The sequence below is a fragment of the Haemaphysalis longicornis genome, unplaced genomic scaffold, assembly GCF_048455015.1.
Source record: "Haemaphysalis longicornis isolate Haplotype H1 unplaced genomic scaffold, Haemaphysalis longicornis Haplotype H1 scaffold_12, whole genome shotgun sequence".
NCBI classification, from domain to species: Eukaryota; Metazoa; Arthropoda; class Arachnida; order Ixodida; family Ixodidae; genus Haemaphysalis; species Haemaphysalis longicornis.
The window spans coordinates 40228464-40246324 of NW_027526225.1; the positions used below are offsets into that span (position 1 = coordinate 40228464).

The 17861-nt window shown below is 47.9% G+C and overlaps 1 protein-coding gene across 6 annotated transcripts in view; it reads right to left on the reverse strand.

Moving 5' to 3' along the window:
- The window catches only part of LOC144162578 (uncharacterized), a 77385-nt gene that overhangs the window by 48658 nt on the left and 10866 nt on the right, over window positions 1–17861 (reverse strand). The window contains exons 1-3 of one of the 6 annotated variants that reach the window (XM_077693171.1): window positions 11360–11426; window positions 9407–9506; window positions 5138–5311 (exon numbers count right to left, since the gene is read on the reverse strand). In XM_077693171.1, coding sequence (XP_077549297.1) covers window positions 5138–5311; window positions 9407–9445 — 213 coding nt within the window. In that variant the 5' untranslated portion in view covers window positions 9446–9506; window positions 11360–11426. Of the gene's footprint in view, window positions 1–5137; window positions 5312–9365; window positions 9507–11359; window positions 11427–17861 lie in introns of those variants that run through there. The other 5 variants (XM_077693168.1, XM_077693170.1, XM_077693169.1 and 2 more) reach the window with 5 other exon arrangements.

Genomic DNA, 17861 nt, shown 5'->3' on the forward strand with positions numbered 1-17861 from the left:
AAAAAGGCCGGGCGTGTTCCAGCGTTACGTTCCAGCGGCTGCTAGATCCACGAGTTTGCGCGTCCGGCGTGTACCAGCGTCCAGGTTCCCGTGAATTTGCAGCAGGCACAGTTTCGCATGACGTGCGGATGAAAGCTGTTTTCTACTAAAAGAAATTATAGTTCTGACCGTTTCCAAGTCAGCACGATCATGGAGCATACAAATAACGCGCCATATTTTGTTTTTATATTTGGCAATGAAATAAAAATTATTTGTTTTGGTGTAACAGCAGCATAAGAGGGCAGTAAAAGCCTCTCCATGACAAAAAGTGAAGCCACAGTAGTGCCCAGGAACAGTGTTGTAAAAAGAGGAAAATAAAATGGATAAACACCGCAAACTGCTTTTTTTTTCGGACTGTGATCAGGCATGTGCAGTCTGCGTAACATCAAACTTTTGTGTTGCATGCATGAATGTACCACTAGTTGCATTGCTTAAATGCCTTTTGGTACAGCTTTCTGAAATCAGTTATTCACTGAAAACAATTTCAAGCTTGTACCAGAAAGGCAAGAATGACCCCAAATGCTTATGTTTGTTGGTCATATTTTTATTGAAATTTTGAAATTGAAATTGAAATGAAATTTTATTGAAATCCTGCATACTTCATGTACCTAATAGAAAAAAAAAACATCACGGGAAGTAAATTTCTTATGCCAAACAAGTTGAAATTGGAGACATGACAGGATTTACTACAAAAACAGACATGACAGGATTTACTACAGACTACAGAACAGGATTTACTACAGACTACAGGGCAGGATTTACTACAGACTACAGGACAGGATTTACGACAGACTACAGGACAAGATTAACTACAGACTACAGGACAGGATTTACTACAGAATACAGGACAGGATTTACTACAGACTACAGGACAGGATTTACTACAGACTACAGGATAGGGTTTACTACAGACTACAGGATGTCCCATTCCCTCACAGGATCATTCTGTCGTATTTTTCTGTTGTGTTTTTCGACTGGGGTCTCAGCTGTAATATCGTCGATTGGAACCGCCTTCGGCCAGCGAGTAAAACGGTCGATCATTGTCAAGATGTAACGGTAGCCCTTATATTGTGGCCGACGTGAATTGTGGAGAACCTAGAGTCCCGCAATTGAAAAGGGCCCAGAGGCGAGAAAGGAACGAGCTCATGGGCGGACGTCAGTATTCACGCCAGGCCAGACTTACTTCTCGGCAACGAAACACCGTGAGGAACGAACTCCGGCATGTGAGATACGGTGAATACACTTGAAAGCAATGCGCCTGAGAGAAGCAGGAAGGTACGGCCGTCTGCGGCCTGAAACCGGGTCAAGGTGGCAAACAATGCGGATTCTCCAATCAGGGGAGATAATGTCCTGGAGTTGCAGAGAGGAACTGTTTGAAGAACGCGGGGTGCCAAGCTCCTTGCCATCTCGTTGGCCTGCAGCCAACTCCTAAGTACTGAAACTGCAGCGTTGTCTGGCCAAAATATGGCTAAGGGTGTCGGCTTGGATGTTGTTAAGTCCCTTGACATGCTTAATGTCCGTCGGGAACTCTGCAAGATACGCCAAGTGTCGCGTCTCTCGGGGAGGATATGTTGTGTTGGATGACTTGAAGGCGTTCATAAGAGCCTTGTGATCGGTGAAGTTCACGAAGCAACGGCCCTCAAGGAAAAAACTAAATGCTTAACAGCGAGGTACACCGCCAGGAGCTCCTGCCCGAAAGTGCTGTAGCGTTGCTCAGTTGCAGAAAGCTTCTTCGAAAAGACACCGAGCGGGTGCAAGGTGCCACGGATGTGTTTGTGAAGTACACCTCCAACCGCACAGTGGGAAGCGCCTACCATCAGGCTCGTAGGAGCGTTGTGGCGCGGCTGCACAAGGAGAGTAGCAGAGGCCACGCGCTCTTTGATGGTAGTAAATCCGCGATCAGCAGTTTCAGGCCATTCAAGCCTGCTCTGGGAAGACTTGGAAGATTGAAGGGAAATCTCGAGAGGGTGTACAATGGCCGCACAGTTTGGGATAAACCGTCGGTAATAATTTATCAGTCCTAGTAATCGGCGCAGTAGTTGACGTAACGGCTGCGGCCGAAGGAAGTCGACTAGGTCCTTCACTTTGTCTTGTAGAGGGCGAATTCTATTGCGGACAACAAGGTGACCAAGAAACTCCAATGACAGCAACTCAAATGCGCCGTTTTCACTGTTAAGGATGAGGCCATGCTCTGCTAGGCATTCGAAAACTATCCGCAGATGGTGCAGATGCTCATATTACGATGAACTGGGGACGAGAACGTCATCTATGCAGGCGAAAACAAAAGGTAAGCCACAGAAAATGACATCTATGAACCGTTGAAAACTCTGAGCTGCGTTCCGCAACACGAAAGGCATCCGGGTTAATTTGGAAAAGCCAAACGGTGTAATTATGGCAGTTTTCTTGACGTCATCTGGGGCTGGAGGGATTTGGTGGTATGCTTTTTGGAGGTCAAGCTTTGAAAAAATGGTACATCCGCTGAGGCTGTTGGTGAAGTCCTGTATATTAGGTAGGGCATACCTGTCGGGTACAGTAGCCACGTTCAAGGAGCGGTAATCACCGCAGGGTCTCCAGTCACCTGATTTTTTTGGGACCATGTGTAACGACGAGGACCAGCTGCTCGAGGACGGACGAGCAATTCCGATCTCGACAATGTGATGAGATTCCTGCTCCACGATTTTATGTTTCTCCGGAGCCAGGGGACGCGCCACGGCATGCGTAGGGGGATCAGTTGTAATTATCTGATGAACGACGTCATGCTAAACTGGCTTCGTACAGTCAGGAGTTGCAGTCAAGGAAGGAAACTCATTCATCAACTCCCGGTACGGAGAACGTAGGTCGCAAAAAAGCATAAACGTGAACGGGTAGACGGTAGACGATTGGCCGGTGACAGAAAGACCGGTTGCCGTCTCAAGGATTCATTCTCGGGCCATGTCAACAAGGAGGCCTAAGTGCGAAAGGAAATCGGCTCCTAGAATGGGGTGACTCACGTTGGCCACGAGGGAAATCCAGCGGAACGCGGGGCGTAGCCCGATGTTTACCATCGGAGATTTTTTTGCTGTACACGGGCATGCTGGACTTGTTATAGCTTGGAGATGGCACAGTAGTGTTTGAGTGCGGTCACAGTAATTAGCGGGGGCACACTCACTTCAGCACGAGTATCGAATAGAAAACGTTGTTCCCCTTGTTGCACCCGTGATGTAAAAAAGGCGACTGTCGCTGGCTTGGGAAGCGGTCGTCGCCGCTAACGATCCCTCGTCGCGTTTCCCGACCAGCCGCAGGGACGGGTACAACGTTGCGCCGCTGCGCCGAAGCGGCGATGGTACCAGCACAAGGAATCTGTGTGGTGAGGCTGTTGGCACGTTGTATGGTCTTGACGGTAAAAGTTCGTCGACGAGGGACCGGGATAAGGACGAAACCGTCGAGTGCCATCCCTTGCGACGAGCGGCAGCCAGCAGACGCGACAAGCTTCTTCAGGTTTTGAATGCGCTCGTGTAGAGCGGTAACGTCGCTGGATAACGGTGAAGGCGAGGTGGAAGGAATCCCCACTGTAGTATGTTCCGAAGATCGTGCGGATGCCGCCATGGATGGAGACGAATGAAATGTGGCAACTTCCATTACCTTATTGGTGTGCGTTGCCAATTGTGGCAAGGGGAGGTCAGAAGCCGTCGCGAGGACCATCTGCTCAGACGAGGGAAGCCGTTGCAGGAAAAGTTGGTTAAAGAAGCGGGAGTCCGTGGCAGACGGTGTGTCGCCGAGCAGGATATGCAGTTCGGGAAGGAGCTGCGAAGGTCGAACATCACCCATCTCTTCTGCAGAAAGCAGCCGCTGGAAAAGCTGCCGTTCCGAAGGCCTCGTGTGGCTCAAGATGGCAGCCCTTAATTGTCGTAAGGGTTCGTGGTAGCTGGGTGTGCGAGGATGTCGCGAACCTCGACCACGATCTCAATAGGTAGTGACTGTTGGAGATGGTTGAAGCGGGTCTCTTGCGGCGTGATGTGGCTCACTCAGAAACTTGCCTCGGCTTGAAGGGACCACACGTAGTGGCGCTGAGTGCCGAAGGGGGAAAACGGCAGGCGGGTTTGGAGATGCCAGGAGAAGAGGCAGCGGAGGACGCAGAATTACCGCCGGTGTCGCGAATAGGGTTCATTCTGGCTCCTTGACTCCGCTGCCGCGTCCGGACAACCAATGTCGGGAACGCGACAGACAGATGAGCCGAGACGCGTCCGAACGCTGTGCCGTGCACCCAAAAAGTGGGGCCCCGTTTAATTCAACGCTCGTGGCATTCGTGGCTGCTTGAGCTCCGGGGCCGCGTGGCCCCCACTCATTGTTTGTCACTCGGCCCCAGCGCCAACGCTCTTGCAGCGCCCGGCTGCTGCGGCAGCAGATGACCCGTGCCGCTGGGTCACCGCCACTATAGTATCACACTGCCGGTTATTTTGTGCGTCCATCGTTAACCGAATTGGGGTCTTGGCTTTCCGCTATCAACGGTCGGGTATAAGGTGACTGCCTCTTTCGAAGTCAGCTGGTTTCTATATGCTCTACACGGGCCTGGAGTTCTATTTTTGCCGATTGCTGGTCCATACTGGCTGATTGTCCGCCAATCTGCGCTCCTTGCTGTGTGGCGACCTGTTAATTGAGCGCTCTGCCGACATTATTCTGCGAGTTGTGCACTAATTTGGTTCAGCAGAGTTGTAACAGATGCGATGAACTTGGGCTAGGCTCCGTACTCTGTCGGACTTAGGCTGGGATTAGCATTGGTCTCAAGAAGAGTTGGCTGTGCCTGTTTTGGGGTTTCTGGCGCTGCCGCCGTGCTTGAGCAAGCACTGGCCTCCTAAGCAAGAGAAGGGGGATTGATCGTTGGGGCTTGGGGCGAAGTGTCCATGGCAGACTTGCATTCTGAAGGACGCTTTCCTGGCCGTTGGTGCTCTTAGGGATTGGGTTGCTCACATTTCCCGCGGAGTTCGGTACACATCTGATCAACTTTTCTCTCTAAGCGCTCAGACTTGTGGCGCGACGGCTACCTCATAGGTATGCGGTGGGGTAGATTGGTGGAAGGAACGGCGCAAGCAGTGGGAGAAGCGATGTTAGCCTAGCTCACCTGTTTATTGGTGCTGCCACCCATTGAAGAACGGGTGCGGGTTCTTGACTCTGACGGGGACCGCGATGGAGAGTTCCTTCGCGAGGAGGAGCAGCCCCGGTGAACCGTGGTGTTCCCGGTTCTCCGACGACAACGGTCACGGGGTCGTGAGGGCGGCTGTGGGCCCCCCGGAGCCTTGGATGAAAGAGCTGTGTTTTCTGATACTGTGGCATTATATTATTGGATGTTCTGGATACACCCCCGCGAAAAGTCCTCTGTAGCCCGAAGAATATGCAATAAATTATTGCGTACGTCAACGCAAATTTAACCTGTAATAGAGAAGCCTGTCATAGAGGCTGAAGGCGGTCAGAGAATACAGCGTCACCATGGTATTGCATTTTAGAGAAACGCGTTTCCAAAAAATTGGCCCCGTATCTGCTCGTTTCGTTGAAGATGTCCACAAAAGACGATAGTCTTTATCGACATTTGCAAAGTAAATTCCCCCTTCTCTATCTCGCTCACCTCTCATGTTGTTCCTCCTGCATCGCGCTCCTCCCAAGGCAAAGACGCCAATGGTGCGCTTAAACCAATTTACATTTACCGCGTTCCACTGCTCCATGGTGCTTCGATGTCAGCGCTGCCGTACGTCGGAGACGCGCGTGAATCGAGGCTCCCGACTTGAACTTTTATAGAACCACGTTACCCTACTCCACGAGCGCCCCAAGCAGAACGTGGAACCTATCTAATGGAACCCTTTGTAACTGTTGCGGCTTGATTCCTTAAAATGCCGCCAGGAGCTGTAGCGGCGCGGGCGACAGCAGGCGACGGCGGAGTGATATTGTTTTCTGCTGGGGATGAACTATTTATTTCGCAAAAATCAAGCATCTATGATTTTTTTATAAACGAACACTGCAAATATAGCTAATGTATTAATTTGTTGTCTTATATTTGCGTAATGTCTTGTTCTTCTTCAACAATGTTGCCAAGTATGAACATTACAACACACTTAGACGGGTAGGTTTGGCTGTGATATACGAATATTGCGCAGGCGTTGTTTTACTTAGCTCGGGTGGCTGAATCGAGTCGCAGATAGACTGACAGGCAGACAAGGAGACATATAAACAGACAAAAATCTGTGGGTTGAAGTAGCCCAAGAAAGTCTATCGTCAATAAAAAACAAGACGCCGCCGTAATTTGAACCCGGCACGTTGATTCAACCAGGCGCGACGCTCAAAACAGCTACTCCTGCCGCCCAGGCTTTTTTTCGACATGGTATCTATTGCCCTACATGTCAATGTATTAACCGATATTTACAAAACATCTGCACAAGTATGTACACATACAAATGATTAGATTACGTACATATACAAAAGAGTTGATTACAAGCTGAAAAGGCAAAACTAAACACACTGAACCTTTATGTTCACTTAGTTTCAAACATGGCAACACTGAACAACTAATAAGGGGAGAATACCAATCAGGGCGAGAATCATTTCGGTCATAAACGTCTCTGGAAGTAACCATAGGCTCAGCGTGTATATACAGCATTCGCGTTTTCCATAAAATATGCAGTTATTAGAAAAAACAATGGCCCATCACCGTCTGCGGGAGATACCATGCGGAGTCAATTTGAAGTCCTTCTTGGGAGTTTTTTTGGAGGACATCCCAAAGTAGTATCGCATCCTTAAAATTTATGAATCAGTGAGTTTCCGGTACATCACAAAGGCGGCAGTTCACAGAAGACAAAATCTAACGGTTCAGCAGCCACGTCTCAACAGGCGAAGTTTCGCTGTGCAGTTGGAAGAAGAATATTTTGGTTGAGGAGGAAACTGGCATTTTACGCACACCAAGAGCATATCTTGTCAAGCCAAGTTAGAATAAACAGTTCTATACAGTGGTGTTGGGAAAACGTTGTAAATTAGGTCCTTGTAGGGATTAACACGAGACAAAGTGAACATGTAATTTGTGAAAAACTGACCGACAAAAACCGTAATTAAGTGTATACTTCATGCATAAACCCCTACAAACAAGGTCTGGCCGTGAATGATGACGCGGCAACAATATCAGCAAAAACCTATACGAGGGTAACTTGCAAAAAAGCGCGAATAACAGGGTTGCTGGAGTCCTGCAAAAAAACTCGTTGATTTTTTTCATAGGAATCGGTAAAACACGAAAGCGAAATGTGCCGCGAAATCTGCAGCTGAGCATGGTTTGCGGGTCGGTGGCTGTATTGTGGGTGTGCTTGGCGAGCGATGTGCTGCTGGTGGGTCGCATCGGGAAAGGTGTACTGGCGTCACTTCCGTGAAGGATATGACGTCAGTGAAATCTTGGTGTATCCCTCCATAAAACAGTTTGGGTTAAAATATAAAACCCTAAAACGAACAACCCTAAGTATAACGTGTGCACGTTAGTACTAAAGGTTGGTTCACCGCAAGAAGACCCTGTGCGCAGGGGTGCACCCTTTACAGGCCGCTTGCTTCATTGTACTGGCGTCATTTCCGTGACGGATATAATGTCAGTGAAATATTCGTGTATCCCGGAATAAAACACTGTCGTAATAAAAGAATAACTGCGCAACTATCTGTCGCACAAAGACATGGGTAAAGCCCATACCGCTAGGCAAACCGGTCTAACAAGGTTGTCACGCCTCACTGGCTTCATTGCAGGCGACCACACAAATGAGGCGAAAACCCGAAGGAAGCGCTGTATATTACACCGAGCGAAATGAAGAATTTGCATTACATCGGATAAATTGGATGCCAAGAACATGTTAAATGCCTGGGCCCTTCTAAAATTCCGCAGGTCATGCGGAACTACAGCCCGCGAAATACTAAGAAGGGTCTCAGTGAGGCCCCGCCAATATCAGGCGCTTTCGGTGTGAATTCAGCGGAACGCCGAGGCATTTCGGTGGTACAGGTTGTACAGTGTACCATTGGATGCCGGCATTATCGGTTGGTGTTGTTGCCCATAAGCTGAACCAAAGTCAACGGCTCTTCAAGAGGTTGACTTTAGCACCAGAAACTAACCCGAATTCGTTTGTGACAGAAATAACTTTATCAATACTTGATTTATCGCAACAAAAAAAGGCGAAATCATCAGCATACGCCAGTAGCTTGAGTTCGGTTCCGAGCATATGAAAACCAGGAATGCTACTGCAACGGAGCACACTCCGACACAAAGGCTCTAAGTAGAGAACAACACCTCTTCGCTAAGTAACCTGCATACTAGATGGAGGCCCACGTTTTCTGTCATACATCGGTGTTTACTGGCTGGTTTACAAACTTCCTGGCTGATAAACTGAAATTTCTTAAATAGCGCTTGCGCAGTAAGCTTGCCCTCCCTCTCCCCCTCCCCCCCAACAGCTGCCCGCCATCAACTCCGCTGCTTTGAGAACTGACGAGCGCGAAAAAATGTTTGTGCCACACTGTGTCTGAGCTTTCGCCCTGCGTGAATAGTGCGTGCCGCGTTCTGGTTCTATGCTTTAAGCTAAAATCTTTGGCCGGTATTGATTCCTTATTACCTAAATTAACTTCAGCAACTCTTCTTCTACACGTAACTGACCTTATATTTTCTACAAGTGTGCCGGGCGCACACGCGTATGCAATATCCCGCTCCGTGGTAGCGACATCGCCGAAAAGCCCGGCCGCAGCGTCGAAAGCCACAATACGGATCGCATTAGCGCTAGTTATGAGCCTAATGGGCTTCATGGACCTTACTGAGTTTATTACACCCCAAAAACTGTATAAATAGAGCCCAGTTCATTACAGCACGAATGTTGTCGGGGCGCAGTTTTTGCTTCTCGATCGATTCCCGACGACACGTTGGGCGACAGGTTGGCTGATCGGTTTTGTCTGCGTCTTCGGTCGGTGAGCCAGTTACACTACGCGGACTTTCCATCGGCCAAAGTGTTTCTGTGCAAATTTGTCTGACAATATTAGAATAGTAGTTGCTACCCGTACCCAGCAGCCTTTTTACAGAACCAAACGAACTTTGTCTCCATGGCCTTTCAAACCGAACGGGAGGCAACTCCAGTGGGAGTTTCGCCCTGTCCCCCAAACGACACGTGCCGAAAGGTAGGGCGGCGCGTGCCGAGAAAGACCAGAAAGAGCAGCCCGAGGGCCCGCTCTTTCTCGCCTTCCGACAAGCAGCCCTAAAGCATGCACTGCACTGCTACGCCTGCAACAGCCGTCAAAGAAGTACCAGCCGTTGGCTGAAAAGGCAAATATGGTTGCACAACCTTTTTTCTCACCTTTCGTTGGATGTCGAGGACACCTTGTGTATCTACATTACCGGTCTCCCCGCAGCGCGATCCGTTGTCCGGCTGGTCATCCATGTTGCCAGTTCCTGAGCTCTGAGAAGGATCGCAAGGGTTGGATTCTTGACGTTATACCTGTGTGAAAACAAAGTATTTATGATGATCTACTGGTAAGTAGGGTCAGGTGCACGGTAATAACGCGCTCAAAAACCACAGAATGTTCGCGATGAATTTGGTAACAACAAAGAAAAATAGGCCGCGTATCTGCTCCTTTCTTTGCAAATGTCGAAAAGTTACAATAGTATTTGGCGTCATTGGCCAACAAACTGCCTCCCTCAACTTTCCCGCACACCTCTCATGCTGCTTCTTTTCTGTCGCGCTCCTTTCAAGGTAAACGCGCTAAAGGTTTGTTCAAGTTCATTAAAATATACCGCGTTCCACTCCCCCACGCCACGTACCTCGATGCCCGCGCTGCCGTACGGCGGAGACGGGCGTGAATCGATGCGCCCTACATCAACGTTTATAGAACCGCGTTGCCCTACTCCACGTGCGTTCCAAGCAGACCGAGTTACCTATCTAGTGCAACCTTTCGTAACTATTGCCGCTTTATTTCTTAAAATGCCGCCAGAGGCTATGGTGGCTCCGGCGACAGCAGGCGGCGGAGAGTGATTTTTTTTCTGCAGTGGATGTAGTATTTCATTTCGCATATGTCAAGCATCTCTGATTTTTTTTTTATAAATGAACACTGCAAATATCACTAATGTATTGATTTCCTGCCTTATATTTGCGTAATGTCTTGTTCGTGTTCAACAATGTTGACAAGTACGAAAATTACACCGGACTTATAACCTGTTGATTTAGCGGCGAGAATATAAGAATATTGCGCAGACCTTGTATTACTTTGGCCAGGTGAATGAATCGACCCCCAGACAGACGGACAGACAGACCGACATACAGGCTAGGCAGGGTTCTCCCTGATTTTGTTATTACGACTGAATACATCACGGGTTTTTTTTTATATCTTGAGGAGGTTGTGGCCAGTGTGAAGTGTTTAAACGCAAGATTGTCAAAAGAGTATTTAAGTACGGTAACGCGTAAGAAATTGTACCATGATATTGTCGATGTGTTCCCTGTGCCCATGTACAGCGCCATGTACTGTGGAAGGCCCGGTAGCGATGTCCTTAATGGGGTTAAAAGAATGCAGGTTCAACCAGGGGTCAAGTCTTTTGTGTTTAGGTCACATACAGGAACATTATTATTGCGAATGTTTACGGAAGAAAAGGGGTTATTTGTGCCGTGGTAAACAGATTGTTTTAGTTTTATATCACCAGACATGATGGATCATGTATTTTTGCATTGTTTGGAGGGAGTGTATTTTTGGGATGTGCTACAGAGAACATTGCAGATTTTACACTAGATCCTCACGGTATACGTTTCCTTGCCATAGAAAATGAGAATGGAGTGTATTACGATTTAGTCATAGCACTGGGTCTCCATAGTATGTGGCACTCACGTAAAGCAAGGTTGTACAATGATGTTGACGCGCGGTGTGCAAGGGAGTATTTCAAGAGAGCGTTGGTCGATTTGCTGATGTCATTAAGTTCCACCAAGAACTACCTGATTGGCTGCCACAGACATAGCAACTAATTGATAAGAGGACATTTTAAATTGCCAATGTCAGCCCTTTAGCGGGTGGCAACTTCACCTCTTGTATGTGTTCGTATTCGCAATGTTTATATGTATTCTGTTGTAAATTGTCAAAGACAGGCAATAAATACAAAAAACCGAGACAAAAATTTCTGGGTTTGAGTAGCCCAAGAAAGACTATCGTCCCTAAAATCCGCGTACCTTCCCGGTTGAGATGCGAAGAATGAGGAGTGACGGATGTGAGGGCCTTTCCTAGCTTTAACTGGAAGTTAACTTCTAGAAGTTTAACTTCGCTCTTTCGATACTTTGCGTTGGCCCTTCTTCCCGTTTCCTTCACTTACGGTCAGCTTCGTTAAAGCGCACTTTCTTGGCTTTTCACATCGCATCGGTACACCTTACACAGATGCCGCCGCACGCACGACGTCTCCCTCAACTTAGAGGACACCTGCCCGTAAGAGCTTGCGTCATCACTATGCCCAGCCAATCCACGACGCGCGTCTGCGCATCGCGACATCTGCGCCGCGACGCACACTCCCCACACCTGCTCGTCGGCTCCCTGCCTCATCACCACTTTCGCTCACACTTATTGGGCTAACATTTCGTCATATTCAGTTTGTTTCACCGAGTTTTTACCAGACGCGGGTGGAACTCTGGCTTGAGCAGCTCCGCAATTAAAAGCCAGATCTGGCCATCTAGGTCTGCCATTTCCTTTTCTCCGGGCATTAGCGAACAAGAAATTCCACCTATTTTTTCTATCTTTTGAAACTGCAAGGTAAAGTCTTCTAGCAGAGGCATGCGGAGAAAAAAAAACGAGCGCCGCACAGGCGTGACTGCACGGTCAACTGTACACGTCAAGTACATTCACTGGGCGCTTGCAGCCGAACTGCAAAAAGTCATCTTTTTGGCAAAAAAGCTGCACAAATGTACCACAGTAAAACATTGTTTAGGAAGAAAGGCTGCGTCCACAAGACGTCACAGTTCGTGCAATCACGCGTTCGCACATTAACGTATATATAAAAATTATGGGACTGTTTTAAGCACGTAATAGAATGTCCTAAATTGACCGGAAACATCAATATGACCACCTGCTACATCACCAGCTCTGTTTACTCCCCGCTCTTTAGTGGTTAGAGTGGGTTGATCAGCACCGCTTCTTGGAAACAAGGTTGTCGTAATTCAGTGGTCATTGTCCTTCCTCGCTACTTGGGAGCGAATCATCCCATCTTAGCGATGCGGGAATGCCTCCTTTAAAGCAAAGTATGGAATGGACGTGTTCTGTGTTCTCCAACGTTCTGTGTTCTACCTGTTCTTATAGCAGCGATTCCATCCCAGCAGCAAAGTTACCTCAACATTGACGCCTCTCCTCTACACCTTCCCTGGCGCTTGAATCTCCCTCTCCCACTTCGAAGGGTTCCGACTTAATGCCTTCGATTTCACAGACCCAGAACCAACAGTAAAAGCCAAACAAAATTCACCGACCCTTCCAAGAGAAAGTTTAGAGAAGCTGGAAAACTTTCTCACATCAAACTCTCCGCTAAAAGTGCCTCCACTCTATCGCCAAACCTTCAAAGATTCAAAGCACAAGCGAAGAACAAGCGCGTGTGACGATTTCACGCTCACTAAGTGAACGCATCTACGAATGACCTAAATCTATTCCAATGCGTGGTTTCTCAGATGAAGATATACTATAGTACCCCTACTTCGTTATGGATGCATGCAGCATTTTGTCTCATTACTTTATCGGAATTTCGAACTAACCGTTTTGAACCAATGGCGATGCTGCGCGTTTCACGCACGCATCTTTATCCACAGATGTTACCACACATTTTCCGTAGACCTACCGGTCTATGGGAAAATGCACTAGTTTCTTGACAGAACAGCCTACGGTCTCAGTAAGAAGGCGAAAAATTCCCACTACCGAACGTGTAAACATGGTTCGAAGCGAAGCCTAACGAGTGCACCACACAAAACACGATTACCGAAGCGCAGCTGAAAGAAATACTACACGATTGCTTCTAACTTTCCCTTTAGTGTACTTCTCAGTTCATTAATTAGGAACGCGCCCATGCCTTACCCTCGCACCGCGGCTTTGTGGTAAGCGACTGCAATAGCTTAGGGCAGCGAATTGATGTTATTTGTAATAAATCTGCTCGCACTTCCGTAGTTACCCAAGCATATTTTTTTTGGAATAGCCGTGAGAAAACGCGAGTCGCTGTAGTTTACTGTTGCCTTTCTGGTTCAATAAAAGGACATGTATTCACAGCGGACCATAATAGCAAAATGTTTACAGCTTCAGTGCGAAATAATATTTACAAGTGAATGCGACTAGCCGTAATTGCGAGTCTTTTTAATAGCCAGCTGCGCTATGTCTCTTCTTTACTACTACTTTACTTTTTTCAATACGTATCCATTTGCCGCAGGGCATTACAATAGGGAGGGGGGGGGCGGATTATTACACGGCAAAAAGAATTGCGCCTATCAGTTTCGAATGCTGCAGTGAGGGGAGAAGATGAACAGAGAAAGAATTAGAAGTTAGAACGCAACAAGCAAAAAATGATATGATAACAAGCAAGCATACGAAACACAGTAAACGAATGGAACGTTATGTGGTAAAGACTGCAAACAAGGCCTAAAACAGAGCATACACCACACAAATCTTTTACAATGTTTTTAGAAGCGATAACACACAGCACTATTCATTGAGAAAATGATGGGCTAACGACTCAAAAAATCGTTCGTCGCTTATCCTTCCCATGACGTGATGTGCTAGGGGATTACAATGCTTGATGGAACGAGAAATGAAATAATTCATAAAAATTGAGGTATGCGCAGCTATTTGTTATCTTGAATTCCCGGTGGCGACAAGTAGATACGTAGGGCGTAGGGCTGTAAATATATATCTCTGCTAACAGTAGTGTGTTTTCACGTATAAGTCACGAAGGAAACAAGTGCGAAAACGTTTCCGTCGCAAAGAAAGGATAGGACAGCCAAGCGAGTTCTTTGAGTAATGCTCGTTGGAAACTGCCAGTTTGGGCAAGGTAAATATAACTGGTAGCAAAGCTTCGGGCGAAAAGCGAATCAAAACCTATCGCCAGCGCCATCAATACGGGGAGTTATGGGAGTGGCGACTGAAACGTGACATGGTGTGCAGGGAACAAACACTAATAACAAAAAAACAAGCATATTCACCAATACAACAATATTTATATTTTACGAAAGATATCTATTTCTGAATCACATTTATTTGGGCACGTTGTGCAAAAATTTATAAAAATGTTATTCATTCTTAAAAACCTTATTCGTAGTGACCTCTGAAGAATAATAGCACATGCCATTGCTCTGTGCTGCTGTCTTTGTAGTGTCCGAAAAGGCACGCGTAAAGTTAGTCTGCTGGAAACGCCCCTCGTGTGTTTTGGTGTTGCGCACTTGCATTCGTTTTTTTGGATTAATTTGGTGTGAACTTAAATTTTGATCTGCGTGGAGTCGCGAGGTGCGTTGTATCGCCGGTGAACACGTTTAGAACCGTGCCCGACGGGCAGGGCGTTTTACGGGGCCATGCTGCCAACGGTTGGCTCGGAGCGCTTTCCTCGGTACCCACGGAAACGATGTGCTGTACAAGGTTGCAACAGCAACTTGCTTACGCGTGGCGTTTCACTGCACCGTCTTTCTCTCGTTTCCACAAGGTAACGCAAAACTATATTACTGTTAACACGTGCACGGGGGGGGGGGGGGGGGGGGGGGTTGCGTAAGGGGACGTCTTGGTGCTTTGAGAAAGACTGGGTTTAAAGCTTTATGTTATTTCACAGCTATCGCTTGATTTCACCTCAGCTTTGGCTCGGAGCAAGTAGTGTCAGATACTCTAGGACTTCTCAGCGTATTCCCATAGCAAAAGTATTGTGCGCCACTCGAATTCAAACGATTCTCTTTATTGTCTGTTTCAGTGCCTTCTCTATTGCATTACAGCTCGTGTAGTGATTGTTGCTTCCCGCGCTTGCGTGCGCAAGCAATATTTCCATCGCAGTACTGTATTGTGCTGCTCATTGCTGCGCCGCTGCCACATCTCTCTTGCTACGTGTTTTTACTTACTGCCGTCGCTTTGTTTTGCATTCATACCGTTTTTGTTTACTTATCTGTTGCGACACTTGCCTAAACAATGCAACCATAAAATTGCAGGCGTGAATCCTGGGTGCAGTTCTGCAGAAACCCGTGTCTACTTGATAAGACGCCGGGACAGCTGCGGTTGAGAGTGGTGTGCTCGCTGCACTTTCGTGAATATGTACGTGAGTCGGTAAAGTCAATTTTTTGACGCATAAAGAAAATCATAATGCATGTAGTCCCCACGAATATTTTGTACCTATTTCCATACGTGCTAATTTTGTACAGTGTAATAAAGATCTTTTATGTTTTTCTTGAAAGAAAATTGAAATGTCATGATTATGGCATGATTATGCGTTATTTTTTTCTTATAACTGAAGCAGACGAACCGTGCAAGCATTTTATAACCTGCACGCCCCCGCAGGGGCACCTTGTGTTTTCAAGGTGACGGTAGTGGCGCCACCGCGGACCCAGAGCCCATGTGGGTTGGACCCACCCACGCCCCAGCTGTGCGTGGCTTAGCCGTGTCCAAGGAAAAAGGAATCCTGGTTGCTGTGTTGACGCTGAGGTTGTCTTTGCACCTTTACGGCCCCTCAACTGAAACAACACGCAACTCCGGCCCCTGCATTGTGCAGACGGCACCCCAGGACTGACCCGCCCTGTGGAAATCAGCTAGTCGCCTTTTCCTATCCTTTCTCTCTCTCCTTTCTCTTTTTTGTCACCTTTCCATCCCTGTCCTGTCACCTATTCTTTTCCTGAGCTTCTTCCTTTCCCCCTCAGGTGGCAAGGGTTAACCCTGTGATTATAATCAGACTTGATTAGACGTCATGGGGATATACTAGCGCTGTATGGTTAGCGTGACAAAGTCACGTTCCCTTGTTGGGCTCCGTGGTGGGCGACCAGCACCGCTGCCGATAATGTCCCTTCTCATGGATAAGAAGAAAAATCTTGACCCTGATCGCCCTCCTAAACGGGGTCGCACCGAAGGTAATACCTCGCAGTGCTCGAGCATTAATCGTTCACCACTGAAGCGACCTTACCTAAATTTCTGGTGATGCAATCTGACGACCCTCAGAAGCCCCTGAGGAAAGTGTCGCCGTTTGCCGTAGCCAGAGAGCTGAGCAATCTACTTGGACCAAGATACAGTGTTAAAAAGCTGCCGACCGGGGATCTACTTGTAGAGGTCCAAGCGAAATTTCAATCAGATGCCCTGCTGTCAGTGAAAGAGCTAGCAACACACAAGGTTCACGTAACTGCCCACCGCACCTTAAATACTAGGTTGGGGCTAGCGTCGGACGAAGGCTTGATGGATGTGTCTGAAGACGAGATTCTGGAGGGGTTCAAAGAAGAACAGACAAATGTTATTGCTGTGAGAAGAATAAAGATCCGCAGGAAAGATGAGGAAATTGCTACGAAACATTTGGTTCTCACCTTCAACTCCACCATTTCACCCGACAATGTACACCTAGGCTACCTGAATCTACGTGTGAGACCGTATGTACCAAACCCAAGGCGCTGCTTCCGATGCCAGAGGTACGGGCACACACAGTAGTCATGCCGTGGAAAACCAACCTGTTCACTGTGTGCTAGCACCGAACATGGAAATGACGCCTGTGATGTAGAAGATGTCAAATGTGTGAACTGCAGCGGTGAACACCCTGCATACTCCAGGAAGTGATCGGGCTTCAGTCAGGAGAAACAGCTGCTAGCCATCAAGATAAAAGAGAATGTATCCTTCCCGGAGGCCAAACGACGCCTGGCCTTCGCTCAGAAAGGGTCCTTTGCTGAGGTAGCCCGTCAGGGGGTGGGGCTGCCTCAATTACCGGCACTGGCGCAGTCCACGCAGGCGAGCTGCACAGAGCCACAGCCCCCTAAACGAGCCAAGCCGGCAGCCAAGCTACCAGCCAACAAAGAAAGTGGTGTGACTTCCAAGCCGCCAAAAGACGGTGCAGGCTCCGCCCCTGCGACACCATCGACCTCCTCTCCTCGAGTGACGGTCGACGTGCCACAGAGGAGGGCGCCCTCAGAAAGTGGTACTGCTGCAGGTGCTGCCCCTGGGCGGCAACGACCTGGGGACCCCCCCGACCCTCGAAAGAAGCCAAAGGGCCGGGGAAAACCACCTGGTCCCCGTAATGGTATTCACGTAGGTGAAGGCAGTGCGTGAGAGGTGGGGGAGCAGATGGAGGTGTGCCTTCGTGCCTCTGCGAGCATGTTTGTCCACACCTACTTGACCCAAAAAACAACTCTAGAAGACACCCGAATGGCGCAAATAGTCCAATGGAACTGTCGTGGGTTATTGCACAATATAGATGATATTCACGCAATTATACACATATATGATCCCAAAATAATTGCTTTGCAGGAGACAAATTTAACGAAAAGACATGACAAAATCTTTCGCAATTTTCACCTCCTTAGGAAAGACAGAAGACTGCACTCGCGCCTCAGGCGGCGTGGCTTTAGCTGTGGCACCAGGCACAATTCTCAAGTCTATACAACTTAACACTACGCTGGAGGCTGTAGCAGCACAAGTCTATATTAACAAGCTTGTCACTGTTGTTTCACTGTACTTGCCACCATCAGATCATTCGTCCTTACAGGAACTGAATGACCTCGTTGAACAACTTCCTGCTCCAATAATTCTTATGGGAGACTTCAATGCTCATCACTTCCTGTGGGGACGTGAAAGAATAGACAGCCGGGGAAAACTCATTGAACAGTGGGTTAATACCAACAGCTTAGTTGTCT